Below are 22,430 nucleotides of genomic sequence, written 5' to 3'. Positions count from 1 at the left end.
AATCATGCTAATTAATCATGCTAAAGTACATTAATATGCTAATTAATGTACTTTCTCTGAATAAACATACCTTTTTTAGATGGATTCTGATTTCTGACCTCCAAAATGCAAGGGATAGCTGCAATCTTGGAAATATGGTCCCAATAGTTTGGTCGAGAGAGTGGTCCAAATTATTGGACTCCTTAATGTTAATTTTACTATGTGCATATTTCAACATATGTCTGGAAATTTTCAAAGCGAATTAAAAACTTTTTGCCCACAATTATAAAATTTGTTTATTCAAAAATAATTTGCTACAAAATAATTACATTACAAAGTGTGATTGCATATATCCGTGCTGTAATTATTATACTAATTTGTATTCGAGAAAACTTTAACCATTAGTTTATGTTTACTGGTAATCATGTTTGCTTGTAATTCTACATTATGCTTGCATATAGTCACAATTGATTACTAGCAATCAAATAATTTGGTTTTTTCTATTCAAAATTACCTGTAACTGCTTCCTAGTGTGATTACAGTCAATCATAACTGTTTTTAATCATCAGAAATCGCTACTTGTAACTGGGACTGTTTGTAATCACGATTACAAGAAGTTTATTAGTATATATTTTTTATTTGTTGTCAATTGCAATTGTAGTTGGCTTACAGTATTTGGTGCCCAATTCTGTTGAGCATTAGTTCAAGAAATTATTCATTGTGAATTTGTTCTTGAAAAATGGATAAGGAATAATGACTAAAAGTAATGAATGATTTTTTGTTGAAAATATTTCTGACTAATGAATTAATTTTTATTCATTATTCACAAAGATTTTAAATAGTTATTTATTATTCTTTATTCATTATTCTGAATGACAAATAACAATTTCTGAATTTATATAACATCATTTATGAATTGATAACAAAGATGAATTGATCCTAAAGATTTTATTTGTTTTAGATAATTCCAACTTGCAAGTCCCTTGTGAAAGATACGAATATTGCTGTGGTAAGTAAACTATTTTTTTATTGTCCTGACAATACATGCAAAATTGGAAAAATTTTTAAGAATTAGTTATAGAATAAATAATTAATTACTGTTAAACTTTCATGTTTGCATTATTTGGTTTTTACTTTCTTTAAAATTTTTTAATTATCTTTGTCAAAATTTTTTTAAAATCTTAGTTATTTTTGTTAAATATTTTTAAAAATTGAGGATGGAGGTTTCATGCATAAGATTATTCCTAACTTGAATCACACTATTAGTAGTAAAAATTAAATCTTTTACTACAATATGGAATCACTCTTAATAGGTTTTGAACAACATATGCATGCAACGCACAAAATAAAAACTGGACACTTAAATAACTTTTTATTTTGTGATAAGAATTAGACGTACTGTGTCCCAATCATAATGGTTTGAGTGCTTAGTGTTAAATAAGCTAAATAATTTGTGTGGATGATTCTTTGGTTATGAAATCAGACAAAAAATCTGCTTTCTTTGAAAAGTGTACCTTCTTTTTAATGGATTTGGATTTTTAATCATTACGATATGGGTGGTAGCTGCACTCTGGAAGATATAGTGTCAATAGTTTCAACAGGAAAGTGGTTGTTAGTTTGGATTCCTTAATGTTATTTTCAATTTTTACGCCTCATCCTGGATCTAATAAACCTTAATAAAATCAAAAAATGTTTACACACAATCCATAACTCTTTTTTCCAAAGATAAATCTATGCCAAATATTTTTTTAAATTATTTATTCTTTATTACTTATTTTATTAATGGTCAAAAACTTTTTGAATTCTGAAGTATAGAAATATTTATCTCATATTAAAATATGGTTTAAAAAATTTAAAACTTGAGCCCGAATTGCAAAATAATTTTTCAGTAATTGTGATGCCACAATTGGCATACACATATTTATTTTCTATCTTTTAAAATATCTTTCATTACTTAAGCTGATTTTTATTAATAGGATTATATTTAAAATAAATCAAAAACTTAATCTTTTTAAACGAACATAAAATATTTATTTCTTCTCTTATAGATCAATGCAACGGATACTTTTAATTTCAAAATTTGCGAGGCTGGGAGCCCTTTGGGGGGCTTCCCCAGTCTCAATTTTCTAACCGTCAGAAATGTTGTTCTGGCTTTATGATCTCTCAATAGAGAGTATTATTATTTCATCCCTTTAAGGGATTTCTTATTTTGGATGAAGATGTGGCCACTTTCTGAATCAAATTATACTTAATAAAATCTAAATTTACATTCAACGATTTGTACATTATTTCCTGGAAACGTAATTGTTTTATTCATTCAATATTGGCCCAAATGAACATTCATGTAAAACACTATACAACCCTTGACGGCTACTGAAGGAAACAACAAAGTTTCCTCACAAATTTTTATGGAGAAGGAGGAATCAGAGTGCCCATTTATATTGGGATGTATTTTCAGTGATGATGGAATATTCAGGTGGTGAGGAGTAGTTGGAGATATTGACAAACTGAAGATTGATGCTGAAATCAGGAGATGATGAAAATAATACTTGAACCGGATCAGAATTAATAAAAAGCTTTTATTTAGTAGTATATTTGCAGAGCTCGAGTTACAAAATATAGAAAAATCATTCATAAGAATTTCAGTTGAATCAGTTTTGCATAGTAATATTAAAATAGGTCAGGCCATGGGAGACAAATCCCCACGACCTGCCTAATCAAAAGCCAAATTAAAAAGTACATGTAAATTGTTCCCAGCGGACACAGACGCATTGGTAGGAGATCCAAAATTGGCGATTTATTAAAATATAGCATAGCCAAAAACAAAGCCAACTAGCATATCCACATGGGTTTAAAAGAACACCTTGGCGATCACGAGTGGCCAACAAATTTATGAGAATTATTACAACCATGCAACTGAAACATTTTTGCGGTTAGAAATTAGAATAAAAAGTTATAAATTGATTTTTGTTTTCGATTAGAGGCGACAGTGAATTAATAAGTCTGCATTAGTAATGAAATAAAAAGTATCCGTTGCATTGATCTATAAGAGAAGAAATAAATATTTTATGTTCGTTTAAAAAGATTAAGTTTTTGATTTATTTTAAATATAATCCTATTAATAAAAATCAGCTTAAGTAATGAAAGATATTTTAAAAGATAGAAAATAAATATGTGTATGCCAATTGTGGCATCACATATATTCCCGCTGAACAAAGAAAAAAATATGTATATATAGTATATACATACATATTTTTTTTTTTTTTTTTAAATTAATGGTCTCCATAGTAATGAAATTTTTAAAAAAATTCAAAATTTTTAATACAATTGTTATGTATTTTTTTTGATTTTTCAAATTTCATTTCTCAAGAACTATTTGACCAAATTGGATCAAATTTTAGATCTTGTTATTTAAAATTTAGTTAAAAATAATGTAATGATTTGTATACCTAATGATTAAAATTTTTTGGACCTACCTTCAAATAATTAATGAAAAAATAACTTTGAAACAACTCTTTATGTCAAATTATTTGGATAAACAAGCTCTGTATATGTATCTAAAACTTTTTTTGATTTATTTTTAAATTGTTCCAGATGCAATGTGAAACTAGCGAACCCAAATTTTTGACCTCTCTCATGCCTAAATTATTCGGACCATAATTTGGCATTAAAAAAAAAACATTAAAATTTTTTTTTAAGGGTCAGAAATCTAGATTCCTCCACAGCAAAAAAAAATTTTATTCAGAAAAAGTACATTTTTGTGTCTGATTTCACAATTGAATGCATATACTGATGAAATTAGTTAGTATATTTAAATTTATACACTCAAACCATTAAGATTGCAACTTAATTGCAAAAATGTAAATGCTGTGCTTAGGATAATTTATGCTTACAATAATTGTTAAATTATTTGAAATTGCAGAAATTTGAGCTGTTTACTAATATATTAATTACATGCTATTTTAGACTTATGAAAAAAGGATAATGCCTGGGAGCAGAAATGAATTATCAGTGATTTTGTTTTTAAATAACTGTAGCAGTTTTCCTATTAAAGATGTTGAAATAACTCTTTTGGAATCATTTAATGTCAAATTAATTAAAGAGGTATGTATATTATGTATTTTTATTAACTTTTTTTGTTTGCATATTTAACAAAGTTCTTAGACTTTTTGAAGGGTTGTTTGTCTTGCAAAATTTAAAAAAATTGAATCTTAATAAAATGAATACATTGATAAAAATTCCACTGAAATTGAGTATAGGATAAGCAGTTGTATAATTAAGCTACATGTTTCCTTTTGAGGTCTGAGTTGTATGTTTCTTTTTCTGGATGTTAATCTATACTTAGTTTGTGTTAATATTTTATTACAAATATTTTTCGCAAAAATCGGCAAAAGTGTCTCTTTTTTTTAATATTAATATTTAATGCACATATTTTAAGACTTATAATGATAAAAGCAAATAAACATTAAAAAATAACGAAAAGTCTTAGGATTTGGACATCGTTTTTGGGAATTGCATAAACGGGGTGCATAGCGTTTTTAAAAGTGTTTAAAGGTGCTTATTTACGATTTTCGTGTTTTGAAAGCCCTTAAAGGTGCTTTTTTCATTGGGTGTTTTTAAAAAGTGCTTAATTTTCCCTTTTGTAAAATGAGATTTTTCCTTTACCATGCTGATTTTCGCTACGAATTATGCAGAAAAACACTGTTTACATTGTTCAATTCAATGTTTTCACAATTAATTCAGCCCCAATCTATTTTGGCGCATCGTCAGTTCGTAGCGTATGAAACGCCATTCGATTTACATGATTCAAAAATTTTGACAATTGTAAAAAACAATGCCAAAAGGTTTTTTTTTTGACATGACGATTAAAACCAGCTAAAACCATCAATTGTCAAAAGCTTTTCTAACCTACCTAACTATGATATTTTTTGAAATTGCTTAGAAATATTATTTGAGTGCTTGAAAAGTGCTTATTTTTTGTTGAATAATTTAGCTACGCACCCTGATAAATGAGTCATTTTTTGTTGTAACTCTCTCAATACTATGAAGCAATTCACTAGTGCTTATCCATTCACATTTACTAGATACTAGTTTTTTTATGATAGGAAACTTCAATCCATAAGTCATTACAGAAAGTCGCATCATTGCAGAAGTTTAAAATGTGTAGCCTGTTTTGATTCTAGCTATATATATACCAGTCTTGCTTGACTAGATCAATGCAATTGACGCATCTAACTTTTATTGAACAGTTACAATTATTGATTAGAGTTATGCCTAGTTCAAAGTGGATAAAATGTGATATTTAATATGGGGTTATAATACGGCAAATCTGTACTTTTCATTTACTAAAAGCACATGTATTTGAAATCACGTGCCTGTTAAATTTTTGGGTTTGAAAAATGTGATACTTTCAAGCCATCATAGAGAAGTGACTCAACTGTCTAGTGCATTATTAATCAATTAGATTATATTTTTATCTTCTACTCTTTTTTAATTTTTTTCTAGTTTCATATGATTTGGAAAGAAAAACATTTTAAACTCATTTACTCATACTCATACTCATTTAGGGCTATAATAACATTTAGGGAATATTTTGTCATTATTTTATTGTTCTTTCATGTTAGAGAACTAAAATCTAAGTAAAATTCTGTTTGATTACGATAAATGAAACTGTATAAAACATAATTTTACTTTCAAGTTTTTTTTTTTAAAATTTCTTTTATCTGAAGATAATTCTTTTCAGATTCAGCAAAAATAATTTCTTAATTTTATATGCTAAATAGAAATACTTAATTGCTATTTTGTTACAAATCTCAAAAAAAAATGTGGAAACAAATTTTTTTCATTTCAAATTTACAATAATTATCGATATTATTAATGTTGCATATATTATTATTTTTTTAAACATTTCTTGTTATTTAATTAAACATTAATTTCATTACTATCTAACCTTTATAATATCCAATAAATTTGTTTTTATGAAAATGAAAGCTAAAATGTTTTAAAAAATATATCTTCGATATATTGTATTGTTACATTAGTGTGGACAATAATTTTTTTATATGAATTTTTAGGAGTTAGTTTATTGAAAGTTTATTATTACTTTCAGATAAGTTTTTAAAATCCCATATTTGTCATGTTTTAATTGAATGACTCTGATTATATAGCAACTACTATGTGTAAAATGTAAGAATCTGAATCCTTGAGGTCTTGGGTAGTAATAAAGTGTAAATGAAATGCTTATTATGATTATAGTTACGTCTTAATATGTTACATTAATTTATTTTTGTGAAATCATGTGGCATCATTTAAAAAAAATTAGCTCTTCCAAACATGCGTAGATAGAATAATGAAATATCTGTCTAAGATAATAAAGATGTGTAAATTTGATTGTATGTAACTTTTATTGAATAAAAAATGATCCAAATTAACCATTATGTTAATAATTCAGAATGGCTAAAAGTTAACACGTGACTTAACTTAAAATGTTTGTATATAGATCATAAACTGCCGTGATTAACCATTAAAATTATATTGTAACTTATGAAATTACAATATATTTTTATGAATTGCAATATATTTTTATTTCTTTTTCTTCAATTTTTAGCAAAATGAACCTGACAGCTGCATAAAAGTGCCATTTAGTATATTACCTGAAGCGGTAATAGAGCAGCAAGTTATTTTGTCAGTGGATAATATAGCTTTATTTCAATCTGTTCGAGGAACTTTAACTTACATAATAAAGGTATTTTTATTTTAAAGTTTTAAATTCTATACATTATTTTCTCTTGCATAATTTTATAAATCATTAAAATTTGTGTAGAATTAGTTTGAATTCTTTATGATAGTTAATATTTTATTCAAATTCAAACTGAATTCTATGTAAATTAATAATACAGTTTATAAAGCCAGAACTATTTTGAATTTTTTAATATACTTAGGTTATATAGCTGTTAAGGACATAGTATTATAGTTTTAGCTTTATTTGAGGCTTATATATTAATGCTGAGTCCTCAATGATTAGTGCTTTAGTATTAAAAGTTATTGTTCATAAAGAGTTTTTAACTCTACACCATTTCATAAAGAGTTATTAAGTCCCTGGATGATATAAAAAAAAGTTTGTTCAATTAAATCTTTTGATTTTTAGCCTAAATATGGATACAAAAAATTACGAAATAGTCAATTTAAAATGCCTTAACACCATTTGATATATTTCTCAATGAAATTTGCGATTTTTAAATTAAATTATTACTTAGTCGAATTTTGTAATGAGCATGTTAGCAGAGGATTTTGTATATTTTGAATGTTGCAACATATTTTTATTTCTGCTTGAATTCATCTCAATGGAAGAGAGAGTAACATATTTTTAGAAAGGTCAGATTTCTGTGTGAAACATGAATAACTCAATATTGTTAATCATATGTTTTTAAACTTAATCTTAAATAAATTAAATTTATTAATTTTTAAATTTTAATGTGACATATCAATTGAAGAAATAATGACCACTCATTTAGAGCAAATGACGGATACAAATTAAGAAATTTTATTAGAAATGTTGCTAGCTGGAGGTGACATATGACCTAGTAAGGCATAATTATGCTATTTACTAAGGAAATTAGAGTTTCATTGATATTGGATTAGGTTTGGGAGAATTTACGATTCTCCTTTTTAACTAACATAAATGTATGTTAGTTTTTCTCAAAATGTTTTGTAAATAGTCATGTATATCTTGTTTCTTGACTTAGATTTTTTTGTTAGTTTTTTGAGGTACAAATTCACACTGTCCTTGATTTGAATGTTAAGAGCTAGATGAGTTGATTCTTTCAGTAACAATCAGCAGATTGTGTCAAAAAAAATGACATTACCTTAAGAAGGTTATCATATGTTTTTTTCCTTCCTTTCTTTGAAATCTGTTAATTAATCTTCCAAAGAGCGTGTGTCTACTCATTTTTTGAGTATAATTCAATTTCTTCAGTTTATTTATCTATCAAAGAAAATTTTTTTTATGATAAAAACTGTTAACTTTCTCTGTAGAAAGGATCATACTCTGAAGGAAGGATCATACTAGATAAGAGATTAGAGACTTAGTCAAAGAAACTTGACTACATATTTAAATAGAAAATTATTGATTTTATTTAAAATTTTTTCCTAAAATCAAAAAGAAAAAAATTGTAGCATCTTTCATATTAATTCAACATTCCTATTTGGAGGATTTTTTTTCCACATGTGACCATATAAACTGAGCATTCTGTTAATTTTGTTAAGGTTTATATTTTTTACCCTCTAACTGAAATATTTTTTTGTATTACTCATTTCTAACTTAGGAAAAAACTTTTATCTATCGATTGTGTTAGCATCATGACAAAAAAAAATAAATAAATAATAAATAAATAAATAAAATCCCCCCCCAAAGATGCCAAACAAAATATTTTATTATTAATAACATATTTTATTATAAATAATTGTATAATTCATGTTGCACATAATCCCTGCCTCATTGATTTTATGCATGCATATACAGTGCAACCTCAAAAATCCGGACTGCTGGGGGGTTTGAACGGTCCGGATTTCCGAAATTTCCGGATTTTAGATACCTTACTTAAATTGAAAGAATTATCGAAGTTCCGAATTCGACAGGCCGATTTTACGATTAAACGTGCTTGTGTAGACCTCCGACTTCAATTTTAACAACTTAACATAGATATTTGCCTTAAATAATAAATAAGAGACATTACAAATCAAACAGAGACAAAAAGTAGCCTAAAATAATATATTTATAGCAACACAATTAAATAAACGTTAACTAATTTATTTCTTAAACATATCAAAAACCGTAAGTTGTTTCATAGATTTCATTCTATGATTGCTTATTTTTTCTTTCACTTTATAGAGTAACATTAACTCATGTTCATCAACAATGTCTCTTTGTTCCAAACCTTTAAGAACATTGTTCATATTTGTTAACATTTCATCCAATGAAACTGATCTTTCTTCATTTGGAGTTTCAGTTTCGTTATCGCTGTTGTTTTCTTCACGACCATTACTTAAAACGGCCATTTTTATTTCATTGTCAGTCATGTGGTTGACTATAGGTAAATCGTCGTCGCACATCATGACCTCCTCGATGTCATCTTGATCAATTTTGAACATGCACTTTTTAGCGTAATCGAGAAGTTCATTAACTTCAAATTTTGAACTTTTAAAAGTTTGAAACCTTCAAAATCGTTTTCGTTTTCACTTTCATTTTCAAAGAAAATGGTAGAAGGCAGCAGATTGTGCCAACCATGCCTCAAAGTTTCAGCCGTAACATTATTCCATGCCTTTGCAGCACATTAAAGGGCATCCTTTATGTCAAATTCCTTTACAAATTCTGTGATGCTCTTACTCTGATTGAGAGAATGGAGCATTTTCTTCAAAAAATCCTTTTTATACTTACATTTTAAAGATCTTAATATGCCATTATCCATAGGTTGAATGAGAGAAGTGCAGTTCGGAGGTAAGTACATTACCTGAACTCCTGATTTCGATAAAATTTCAGCTGGAGGATGCGCTGTACAATTATCTTAGAGGAGAATAATTTTGGCATCGCTTGGAAGCCCAACAGCATTGCAATGAGCTCGAGCTTTCGGAACGAAATGATCGTTAAACCACTCTTCTGTCAATTCTTGCGTAATCTATGCACGCTTGTTCACTTTGTATACAACGGGTAGATTTTGAACGTTTTTCAATGCTCGAGGTCTAGCACTTTTGCCGATTACTATCAGCTTGAAGCGATGAGATCCGGAAGCATTAGCGCGTGCCGAAACAGTTAGCCTCTCCTTTATATCCTTCACACCGGATGGATTGCTTTCATCTGCAGTGGCTAAGGTTTTTCTTGGAACATAGCGCCAAAAGAGAGCAGTTTCGTCGGCATTATATATCTGATCGAAAGATAAATTATTTTCAGCCACAAATTCGGAAAATTCATTAATAAAATGTTCGGCAGCTTCAACGTCAGCTGACGCCTTTTCCCCGCAAATTCTTAATTGCCTTATTCCATGACGTTTTTTAAATTTATCTAACCATCCTGAAGAATATTCACAAGGCGTTTCTATTTTCAAGTCTTTGTGGTAGAGCCTTGCCTGTGCCATAATAATTGCGCCAGTCAAAGACACTTTCTCACTTCTTCGTTGGCGTACCCATTCTATCATTATGCTATCCAAATCTTCGTTGTTGGCTTTGCGTATCGTTTTTCTTTTATCCATCTCTAAAGGTACATCACTTTTTGCGAAAAACTGCAGTACTTTATCTTTCTGCTTAATTAAATCATAAACAGTTGATTTGCCGAGTTCGTATTCGATGCAAAGATTAGGCATTGAAGTTCCTGAGTCATGTTTCTGAAGTATTTCTACTTTTTTCAAAATTGAAAGAGAATTATGTTTCCTCTTCTTCGAGCTTTCATCATTTTTCCCCCCTAATCGATCTTTTAGATAGCATAATGTTAGATAACAATTCGTTATATAACAATTGAAACTAAAAATATAGGCTGTTAAAACGGGAGCTGACTTTCAACTTATAACTGAAACGGATGCTTCTAGACTAGACTGTAACAGCTGATGCTAATCTTTTTTTTTGTTGGGGGATGAAAGAACTTGTCCCCGCCTCCTACACTTCAAGGTTAAGAAAGAACCAGTTTTCTTTCTTCACAAGAGGGAAAAACAAGGTGGTAGAAGAATTCCTCCTCCTACACACCTTATCTATCAAAGAAAATAGAGGGGAGTCCCCTTTGTTCCCTATACAAAGCTGATAAGAAGGACTGGAATTTCCTTATCAGCTATGTGCTTTCATTCACTCCCCACCCCTACCTCTTCTTCTACTGCTTCCTTGTTGGAGAGGAGTTGCGATTTTGCGCTCTTAAGTTAAAATTTTTATTTGAAGCGATTTTTTTTTGGGGGAAATTTTTTTCTGACGAACTGGACGTAAAGGTCCGGATTTTAGAGATATCCGGATTTTAGAAGTCCGGATTTTCGAGGTCGTACTGTATATATATATAATATAATTTAACTTTCAAATTAATAGCCAGCAATAACTGAAAGTAAGGAAGCTTGCTTATTTTTTATATAACATTATTAATTTTCTAAATAAGTGTTAAAAATTCAATAAAAAATGTCCTAGTGATAAATGTATGATGTTTAGAATAGGTTTAGATTTAAATAATAATTTTGGCTTGCTGAAGAATGATTAATTTACTAAATATTTATTTATATGTAATATGTACCAGTTATTGAAAATAAGTTTTTTATGCACACTGAGTATTAAAAATGTCCTTTGTTTATAATTATTTTAGAATCCGTCAGCTTCTAGCCATGAAAAACTAGATTTTAAGCTTGAATTGCCAGCCTCATCATTTATGATTGGTGAAATTCAGCCCCGGTAATGATGCTTAATCTTTCCATTTCATTTTATTATTCTATATTTAAATTTCTTTCACATGTTTGATTTCTAACATTATTTCAGTTCTAATCAGTTTCGAAAATGATATAAAGTTTAGTCCAAGACAAGTAATATTGTGAAAGATTTAAAATAAATGATTGAAATGTGCTCCCAGAATCCTTTTAACTGTTCAATAACTTAAAAAATCCTTAATGCTTGATAGTTATTATGTTAAAAAAATTTGCTTTCAATAAAAAAATTTCTGAATTGAAAGGCTCAATGAAGAAACAAATAAAACATATTTATGGAAAAGTTATTGCATGTAAGCATTTAAGTTAGCTAAAAATCTTAGGATTTATTTTTTAGGAAATTTTTAGGGGGGATGAAAAATAAGCTTTTAAAGTGCTCTCTAAAATGATTTATCATATTTATTCTTCACTCGTTACCCTCTTGATCTAAGTATTTTTGTGTTATTTAATAAATTATCGAACAATTAGAAACCAAATGATAAAAATTTAAATTAATTAAAAGTTTTTTATGTATTGCAATTAAAAATATAAGTTCTTTTAACAAATTTATTTAGGATGGAATAATTGAATTATGTTAAAAAATTTATTTCCAAAATTCGCTCAGCTTAAATCTTCATATTAGTTTGATGCAATATTTTTATTCTTGGTTTAATAAAAAATAAAATAAGTTTAAATAAAATTTGTATTTGTTTTATAAAAGATGTATTGCTAATTTTTATATCTTTTTCTGCAATCATTTGAAATTGAAAACTTAAGTTGAGCTGAATGTTTGTAAATGTATGATTTAATTGGTTTAGTTGAAAATATTCCTGAAAATGTTTTTAAAAAATAATGGGAAATTAAAATTTAATAGCTTAATGTGCTTTTGAATCACTAATGCTTTTGACTAGCTAAAAATAATATTTATATTTTAAGTAAATTAATTTTGTTGTAAATTAGGTAAACTTAATTAACTTTTACATTTATAAAGTTTTTTTTAAATAAAAATTTTTTTTCAGAACTATTTTTTATATTTTAGATTCTACCAATATTTAAAATTATTAGTTAGATATGAAGTTTATACTGTAATTTAAAATCTTTTTAATTGACATTGAATAATTTGTTTTTTAAATTAAACTTGGTAATTTGTTTTTATTATCATTTTTATGTCTTTAATTTGGCTTTTATTTTATCAATTTATTATTATTTTTCTTTTGATTAATTATTATTTCTCTCATTCTTTTTGTACACTTGGTTTTAGTTCATTTCTTCAATTATCCCTCAACTTCATTCTATAATGCATAATAATTTCTTCATTAGCTATCAATGATCTTTTTTTAAAAATATGTTTTGGAAATTATTTCATAGCAATAAATTTGTTGTTTTATTTAGCGATACAAGAGATACATTATCTGAATTATTAGGAAGCAATGATCTTTCAGCAAGAGATTCAGTCATGATTGATATTTTAAATTTGGATTTCAACCACATCATTGCTAAAATATGTTTTCACTGTCATTTTTTTGGTATGTTACTTATTTTTGCTTCATTGTTTTTACAAGTTTGTTTCTAAATAAAATGCAAAACTTTTATAAATTAGTTATTTGCTTAATTTATCTTCGCTCATTATCATTGTATTTTGCACTGTATGACTAAATAAATTAATGCATAATCTTTTTACTTTTGAAAGAGTTATGCTTTTTAAAAAAAAGTCGTTTGAAAAAAAAAAGTTATTTATAATGATAATAATTTACATTTGTTGAAAAATTGTAAAAAAATAGCATAATTATATTGGCTTTTATAAAATATTATTCATTATTGTTGATACTGCATAATCAGATAAAGAAATAATAAATGCCACTTTATATAGGAATAGAATTTGCCCCAACCAAAATTTCTACTATAAACATAACCTTGAAGTTAAATGGAATGATGTTCTTGTATAATGCAATATCTAGTAATGTGCGAATGAAAGATCTTTTTTGTTTGATATACACACAATCACACATTTGTTTTACCAGCACCCGTTGCATCATTTGATTTTATTAAATTATGTTCAATTCAATTATTCTTTAAATGGCTCTTTTTCAATTGCTATATTTAATTAAGTTTTAACACTCATATTATTAATTATGATCATAATAATTAATATTTTGTTTAATTAAATTTCAGACATATGTTTGAAAATGTGACGTTGGGAAAAAAGCATAATGCTTTCCACTTATTCAAATTGGGAAAATAGATGCTAAAACTACTGCTTTTTTAACAAGAATATGCAATTTCTTGGAAATTTTTTTAATAAACTTTCTATTAAAATATATTATTCTGAGGTTGTTTTATTTGCAGTAAAGATAGATATTAAATTTTATATATAATGTATATTATAATATTGTATATATAAACTTTGGCCAGACAGTTGAAAAAGCATATTTTTCCCCTTTATTAAATCAAAGTATTAAGGGTAACTTTTTAAATTTTAAAATGGGAGATATATTAATTAAAATAGTTTATACTTTTGGGAATCGCTATACTTTTGTTTTAGAAATTGCACTTTAAATATCGTAACTATAATATAATATAAATAAATGTTTAACTGTACAGGCTGTTCTGTAGAAAAGTAAAAATTAAATAAAATGTGAAAATAGTCTTAGTAAGTATGTGAAGTTTTTCTTCAGTTTGTTTAGTAAAAAAAAAAAATTTTTTTTCCACAGTACTTTATACATAGTTTATGTTTTGAGGCTACTTTGGCCCATGCCTATGTTGTGTTAGACTTTGTAACATACAAATGAGCTATAATATTTTCAAAAATAGTTTTGTTTTTATTGCTTAAAAGTTTTTATGATTGTATGATAATATTAGGACATTTAATTTAATACGATTTGTTCAGTATGCAAAATATTTTGATAAAACTAAATCTAAGCGGTCAGTTCATAAAATTGTGAAATTATCGAAAGTTTTTTAATTATTTCAATTATTTGTTATTGATTTTGCTAAAGTAGCCTATATAAGGGAGTATATTGATCCAATATGGGAAACACAATTGAATTTCTAGGAAAAAAGAAGACCGGGTCATACTAGCCCCAAGCAAAGGGTACTTTTGACCCAATATTTAAAAAAAAATTTTTTAACGGTCATTAAAACTAAAGAAATTCACTATTTATTTACTCTAAACTCCATTTTCGATAAATATTTATTTGAAATTACAATACAAATTTTATAAAAATTGCAATTAAAATAAGTCAAAGTATACTGTAATATAACAATTTGTATTAGAAAATATACTTTTAATCTTCTTCAGAGCTTATAATGTAGGTATTTCAGTTAAGATTTGATGATTCCTTTATAATCAGAACTTAATTATGGTGGCTTAAGTGAGTCACCCTTACAATCATTTAAGCACTCATTAAACTTAAATAAAAATCTTTTATATCCTTTTCTATTTCCATTCTAAAAACATATTTGAATCTTAAATATGTAATATTTTTACAGCAAAAATGAACAACTTTTATTGCCACCTTATGTCTTAACTGTAACAGATGTTTTAAAAACATGTGAATATGTCTACATTGATTTAAAAAATGTAATGTATTTCAGTAAAAATTTATTCAGTTAACTCTTGTCTTCAAAAATGTCTATCAAAAAGGTCTATTAAAATTGAACTAATATATTTACTTCTTTATTTCCAGTTGTTGAACAGTATGGTGATAGTGCCTCATTGTATAGTCACTCCATTCAAGGAGATCATGTCTGCCTTCTAGTCAAATATATGGTAGGTTATATATATATATATATACACACATACATACATATATTATATATACAGACATATCATATATTATATACAGGGATGAGATTTTTTCGCTTTTTTTCACTTTTATCTCTCGAATTTCAGTTTTTTCATTAAGAAACTCTGATTCTCTAAAAGTTTAGTTTTTTTTATTATTTTTTATAAATATTCAGCTTTTCTGTAAATGCAGTCGTTGAAATAAGATTATATTTATTTCTGATTTTCAAAGATAAACAGAAAATTCAAACTATGTAGCTGCCAACTCTTCCGCATTTTTACTTATTTTAGCTATTTTCACCACTTTTACGTGCGGAAAATAAGATTTTCCATATTTTTTCCATATATTATTGCCCGCCACATAGCTTGCATTTTTACAATTCAAACGTTGCTGCTTCCTGATTGCTGGTGCGAAAGCAAATTAAATATAAAAAAGATAAATAGCTGTGGATTTGCAGTAAAAATATTTATTTGCACATTCAATTAATTTTGTAAATTTTTATTTATTATTGCTAAACAAAAACAATACTTTTAGAAATCACATGCCCAGAATCTGCTTTTATCTCGATTCTTATTCACACAATTTTAATATCAAACATCAATTTTCATTTCAACCTGCTTTAAAACTTGCGCATTGCATTTCTTATTCACTCAATTTAAATATCGTACATTGCAATTTTTGGTCACACGATTTAAATATTTTACATAGCGATTCTTATGTACGAGATTTAAAATTCTAATATTGCGATTTGTATTCATGCGTTTTTAGAATCTCGATTTTATTATCAAACATCGATTTTCATATTTATTGGATTTAAAAGTTGCTAGTTGCGATTCTTATTCAGGTGATTTAAATATCGTACATTGCGATTCTTATGTACGAGATTTAAAAATTCACTATCATGATTGGTATTTACGAGTTTCTAACATACATACATCTATGTAGCGAATCCAATGTCGTAATTCGTTTATGCGGTTGTAATATCAAACATCTATTTTCATATTTATAGTGATTTAAAATTTAGACTTTGGGATTCGTATTCATGCTATCTAAAAATTACGTATCATGATTTGTATTTTTGAAATCCAATATTGAGTTTCATATTCACATGATTTAAAAGCCACATATCGGGATTCATACTCTCTCAATTTAAAATCAAATATTACGATACTTATTCATGCGATTTTAAAATCATACATGTATTTCATGTTCATACAATTTTAAAATTAATCATTGGGATTTATAATCACATGGTTCAAAAATCAAACGTTTTTGGTCAAATTTTTGGATATCATACCTTCTTCATATATATACATACATACATACATTCTTGAATTTCCTCTTTTTTTTCTTTCTAACTACTCTCATCCCTGTATATATATATCAATAAAATTAACGTGATCAGGACTGAGAAAACTGTCTATTTGGATGCAATGTTCACTTAAGAGAAGGGCATTCAGAGCTGTTTGAACTTGTATTAATTAAACTTTTATTATTAGGAATAAATAATTAAATATAATAAATGCCATGGAATTGTGAAAAAGTTTATTTATACTTAAATTTTTTTTTTCACGCTTACTTTTTTCTGATAAATAGGACCATATTAGAACTTTGTCTTCAGCATTGATCATAAAATTAGAAATTTATTATTCAAACTTATCAAAAACACATTGATTCATTTGAAATTTAGGTTTCTTTTCAGAGGACATTATGTACTTCATGATTATTACATTTCCCACAATATTAGTTTCTTTTTTCAATTAAAAATGGCTTAAAAAAATAGAATTTTTTTTTTTAAAATTCTATTTGTAATTTTGTTTTGCCACACAAATTGATATTACCACTCAAGTTTTTCTGATTTTACTGTTCTGTATTATTTTGGGTTTGCTTATGACTTTTTATTTTGAAGTTAAAAATTAATTATGTAGCAAATGAATGAGAAAAAAGTATGCTAGGGAAAACTACTTTTTTCTTGATAAACTTATGTCGCTTAATAACTTATTATTATAACTGAAAGTATCTTGAATCTTTTGAAAAACTGGTTCTGTGCAAGAATCGCAACAATTTTGTCCTACTTAACTACATTTTAAAATAAAAGTTGAACCTTTCACCTCAATTCAATAATCATGTACTTCAGTAGTTCATTGTGACGATCTCATATCTTCATTCTCATACCTGCCTAAAATAAGATGCTTACTGGAAATGGGCCTTGCAATTTTAATATAATGCTCTAAAAATATAGATGATTTAAACTAAACTCAGTGGCGCGACAGCCTATAGAGGGCCAAGACCTACTGTGCCCATCTCAGTTTTCTTGACATTGGACTGTGGGGTGCTGGAGCAGATGTTCAGATTAGGTGGTCAGCCAAACGTGGAACCCCTAGTGTTTAGTTCCCAAGCATGCTTGGTACTCATTTATCGACCCACTGAAGATGAAGGGCTGAGTCAACCTTGCCCAGCCCGAGGATCGAACCCAGGACCTGTGGCACGGGAGCGTGACGCGCTACCACTAAGCCACTGGGAAAAAATATAGATGATGCAATCTACAATATAATTATAGAATAAATAATTTGTTTTACAATTTCTCATTATTTAAAAGCTATAATGCACTTATATCCATCCTTCTCGTTTTTAAAATTCTGTTTATTTCCTTGTTCCAATTACTTTGATCATAAATAAACACTCATATCTGCTTGACTATGATTTGCTAGAAAGTAAGCCTAAGTATGATTTATGGAATATTAAATTTGAGAAACTTGTAAACCACTTTTCAGTACACAAATTGCTATTATTGTCTAGATAAATGGGTCTCAGCCTTAGAGACTATGATAGTTTGAACATCAGAATCTGCCAGAGAATTTGAAAAAAGTTGTATTGTAAAACTTATTAGTAACTCATTTATTTCAGTTTTGAAAACCTCTCCCAAAAATATTTTCTGGTCATACCATTCAATAAAATCTTTCATACTACTAACTTTTTTCTTTTTTTGTTTTTTGTTTATTAGGCTGTTTACACTTGCCTCTTATCTTAAATTTTTGACGTTTGTGTTGTTGAATTTTGTAATATTTTCTTTTACCAGTTTCCTTTGCTTTTCCTTGTTAATTCAATTTACTTTTTAGCTTTGAGTTAGTTTTTGTTTATTTTTTAATGACTGTTTTAGTTAGTTTTTGTTATGACTGTTTTAGTTAGTTTTTGTAATGACTGTTTTAGTTAGTTTTTATAATGACTGTTTTGATGTTAGTTTTTGTAATGACTGTTTTAGTTAGTTTTTGTAATGACTGTTTTGATGTTAGTTTTTGTTTATTTTTTAATGTTGACTTTTTAATGCAAATATTGCAGAGATTAAAAGAGAAATAAAAAGATCTAATATTTTAAGTATGGCACTGCATAAGATTTCTTATCGTAAGGCCTATAAATATGTATATTTTTCATTTAGATTAAGCTTTAAAGTTGCAAATATTCTTTCATACCTGGCATCATCATGATCTAATTTTGACATATAGCTTTTGATTTTATTTTTTAGCTGATAACTTATCTTTTAAAATACTATATTCTTATCACAAAATAATATAATTTGACTTAAACATATCTTTTACATAAAATGAAGTTTTTGCTGTGTGCTATTTTTGCATGTTAATTTCATTGTTACTTGTATAATACATTTTAATTGCAGGTTTTTCATAGCCTATATTTTTTTTATAGGAACCACAACATATATCAGTGGATGCTAAGGGAACAAATTCTACTTTAACTACTTGCTTACTAGAAGAAATTAAAAAGTTATTTTCATCTAAAGGCGATGAACAGTAATGTAAAGTTGTAAAATAGGAGCTATATGTTTTTGTTGATGAGTGTGATGAATTTCATTGAGTGACTTTTATTTAACATCAATGGATTTGTTCTGGATACAGAATTTCAATTTATGGATAGCAATAAATCATCAGTGATTACAATGGATTTGTTGAAGAAAAACACTGATCTTTTTTATATATTTAATTATTTTACGTTTTGATAATTTATATTGTTTGCAAAAAATAATAAATTAAAAGTTGAAACATACAATTATTAGAATATTGTTGAAAGTAAAGAATTTTGTGCTGATGAATGCAAATTGTTGAAGTTAAACAATTATAATCATATTTTATTTCTAAAAAAAATGAATCATTCCAATACTTTTATACTTTATTGTAATTGTGCTTCTTGCACGTTAAATACTTTATTTTTGTCTTTTTATTCTACAATAAAAAATATTTTAAGAAAAATTTGAAACTTATAGTTTTAGTGTTTGTTAGTTTCTCTTCTCTAAATAAAGTTAATATATATTTTTTATTAATCTTTGTTGTAAATTTTTTAATGTTTTACATTATCTCTTATTAGTATGAATTAGTACAATTGTATTTATTTCTTGCAATGGAAGATCAACTGCCTCTTTGTTTGATGATTTATTTTTAATCTTCTACTTTTCCACTTACTACAATCCTACCACACTGATTAGAAGTAAAATAAAGTTTTATTACTTGCTCTTAAGAGAAATGTCAAATTAGGAAAAACAAAACTGGTAATGAAAAAAATTATCTCAGTTTATTTAGCTTAAGATCATGAATGATTGAGTGAGATATTTTATGATATATTAATGATGCTAAATTACGAAACAAACATTCATTAAAAATGTATATAAGTACTACAAGTGTATCTAATTGAATATTGTGTGTATAATTGTTTTCATGATTAGAATTGTAACGCTTCTAAACTTAACATCTGGTATACTGGATAAAAACTTGAAACTATTTTTTAACTTATTAATAATAATATCAAAATCAAAAATCTTTGCTTTATATGATTGTCTGAAACCTTATGTTTGCCCTTTAAATTTTAATTTTGCATTCTCTGTTAGATAACAGTATGGAGTTAATTAATTTTTATCTTCAATTTTATTTATAGGTTTGAAAAGTGATACTATTTTATATTTTGTCAGTCTTGTATAAAGTAAAATCTTCAAAATTTAGTTCTTGAATCTCAAAATTAGCAAATTATTTGTCATTTAATTAAGTTTTCATTCTATAACTCGCTTTTCAAAAACTTCAAAATTTGCAAAAACGTTAATAGGATGTATTAATAGAATAAGCTTTCATTTGAAAATAATTTTTTCCCCATCAAATAAGATTTCAAAAAAAAAAAAAAAACATAATATATGAGTAATAAAATCAAATCTTTCAGTATTTGTTTGAGAGTATATTTTTATAATAAATTAGTTGACTGAATATAAGCATTGATAATGTACCTAATTTTTTACTTGAGTCTTCATCTTATAAAAGTCTATTTTAATGTTTGCATTTTGTTTCACAGTACTTGAACTGTTGATTTGTATTCAAATTATAAAGTGAAATAGTAATTTTCAAAATTGGAATAAACCAGTATGGTAAAGTTTTTAAAAATATTTTAATGCTTTTTTTTTTTTTTTTTAAAGGAAATCTGTTTTAAAAGTGGATTTGTGTGATTTCAATACAATTTTAAACTGATTCTAACTCACTAGTGTACCAACAATTTACAATTCTTGTTTTTAGGAAGTGCTATAAAATGTTGTAAAAATCAAATATATTCCAATATATTGTAAAGAGTTTTTATATTGTTTCTTAAAAATTAAGCATGTAATTTCAAATTTGAAAAATAATTAGGGACATAATTTTTTACCTACTAATATTTTAAGTGGTAAATCATCATCATAATGAGCAATAAGATTATAAAAAAATAACTTCTTTAAAAATATCAATTGCCTATCTAACAATAACTTCTTTATTTGATCACAAAAACTGAACACTAGATAATGAAACATACATATTTTTTAAGATCATAAAAATATATTTAATTCTATGTGTTAACATTAATCAATAACAAAATAAATCAATGATATATTTAATTGAAAATGATATAATTTATTTAGTCTTTCACAGGTGTACTCTTTGATATATTTTAGTAACCTTATCTCAATTACACTCCAAATTGGTATTTGAAAAAGTTAATAAAAATTATGCGACATTAACCCTTTTAGACTTAGCAGATGTTATTAACTGTATATTTATTCAGTAAGGAAAAAAATTTTTTTTACTTACATAATTGTAATTTTTTTTATTGAAGTTCGTAAATTTTACAGAATTTGAAACCCTTGGTGCATATTTGTATTCTGAGCTCAATTTGTGCAGTTAAATATTAGCTTTTCAACCAAATTTAATAAAGTGACAGAATCAATTAAAAAGGTTCTGGATAACATTTCTGCAAATGTTTTTTTTAATAATGACTCAAATTATATTTTTCATTTGAATTCAAAGTGAATATATACAAACTATTTGTAAAATATATTAAATGTCCAATTTACAACAGTTGAAATTCATCTGGATAGTTTTTAACATCTATTTACATTAAATATAATTTTTGAAAACTAACAAATTTATATTTACATTAATTTGGAATGACTTATTGATGTATTTATCCCAATATATGATACATTTCTTAAAGTTGATTCCAATGCAAGATAAAATATTTAATATCTTAATTTACAAATTTCAAATATATTTCTTCAAAAATTCTTGCTGAAGTAGAAGTTGTCTCACTATCTTGAGAGCATGGTATGCATTTGTTTCATTTAACTGATTAATTTGTAGTATTTAAAATATTAAGTGAAAATTGAAACCTTATTTATATGGGTAGGTGGCCAAAAGATTGAAAACAAATATTTTTAAAAATCTTGACTCATTTCAGTTCTTTTAAGATAATTTTCATTTCTTTCGTTTATTATTATGATTAATTTAAAGTTTGGTCTATAAGGGTTAATGTTAAATTAAATAATAATGTAATTTTAAATTTTCAGATGATCAAAATAGGCTAGAGACTAAAATTTATTTTTATACAGAATGAATAAGGATTTTCTGAAAATATATATTTGTATATAAAGACAACTTTGTATATCAGCTGAAAGGAATAAAAAAAGTAAACATTTAATAAGTCGTACATTTTGAGGAAATTATGTACAGTTCTATAATTATTCATATTTTTAAATTTTATACATATAAAGTTAGTTATGAATACAAAGAAGTACAACATGTGTTTAATGACTAGATTCAAAAACTATTCATTGCAAAATAAATTACTCAGAATACATAAAAATGTAATTGAATATAAAATATTGTTAGGTCATAATAGGTAGCATAAAATGTACATAATAGTTGTAGGACATAGACAGCAGAAGTGT

General features: G+C 26.3%; 1 protein-coding gene across 2 annotated transcripts in view; it reads left to right on the top strand.

The window, feature by feature from the left end:
- LOC107451020 (AP-3 complex subunit delta-1) overlaps window positions 1–19,446 on the top strand; it is a 72,723-nt gene extending 53,277 nt beyond the window's left edge. For both annotated transcript variants that reach the window (XM_016066984.5, XM_071187639.2), the window contains exons 25-31: window positions 941–988; window positions 3,946–4,083; window positions 6,587–6,724; window positions 11,306–11,391; window positions 12,792–12,925; window positions 15,086–15,168; window positions 18,887–19,446. In XM_016066984.5, the coding sequence (XP_015922470.1) occupies window positions 941–988; window positions 3,946–4,083; window positions 6,587–6,724; window positions 11,306–11,391; window positions 12,792–12,925; window positions 15,086–15,168; window positions 18,887–18,994 (735 nt within the window). In that variant the 3' untranslated portion in view covers window positions 18,995–19,446. The remainder of the gene's footprint in view (window positions 1–940; window positions 989–3,945; window positions 4,084–6,586; window positions 6,725–11,305; window positions 11,392–12,791; window positions 12,926–15,085; window positions 15,169–18,886) is intronic.
- The last annotated feature ends 2,984 nt before the right edge of the window (window positions 19,447–22,430 follow it).

Source organism: Parasteatoda tepidariorum, chromosome 11 (genome assembly GCF_982258835.1).
Source record: "Parasteatoda tepidariorum strain Cologne lab strain chromosome 11, Ptep-v5.0, whole genome shotgun sequence".
In the NCBI taxonomy this organism is placed as follows: Eukaryota; Metazoa; Arthropoda; class Arachnida; order Araneae; family Theridiidae; genus Parasteatoda; species Parasteatoda tepidariorum.
Note: the sequence above shows the minus strand (reverse complement) of the source record. Positions and strands in the feature narration are given on the sequence as shown.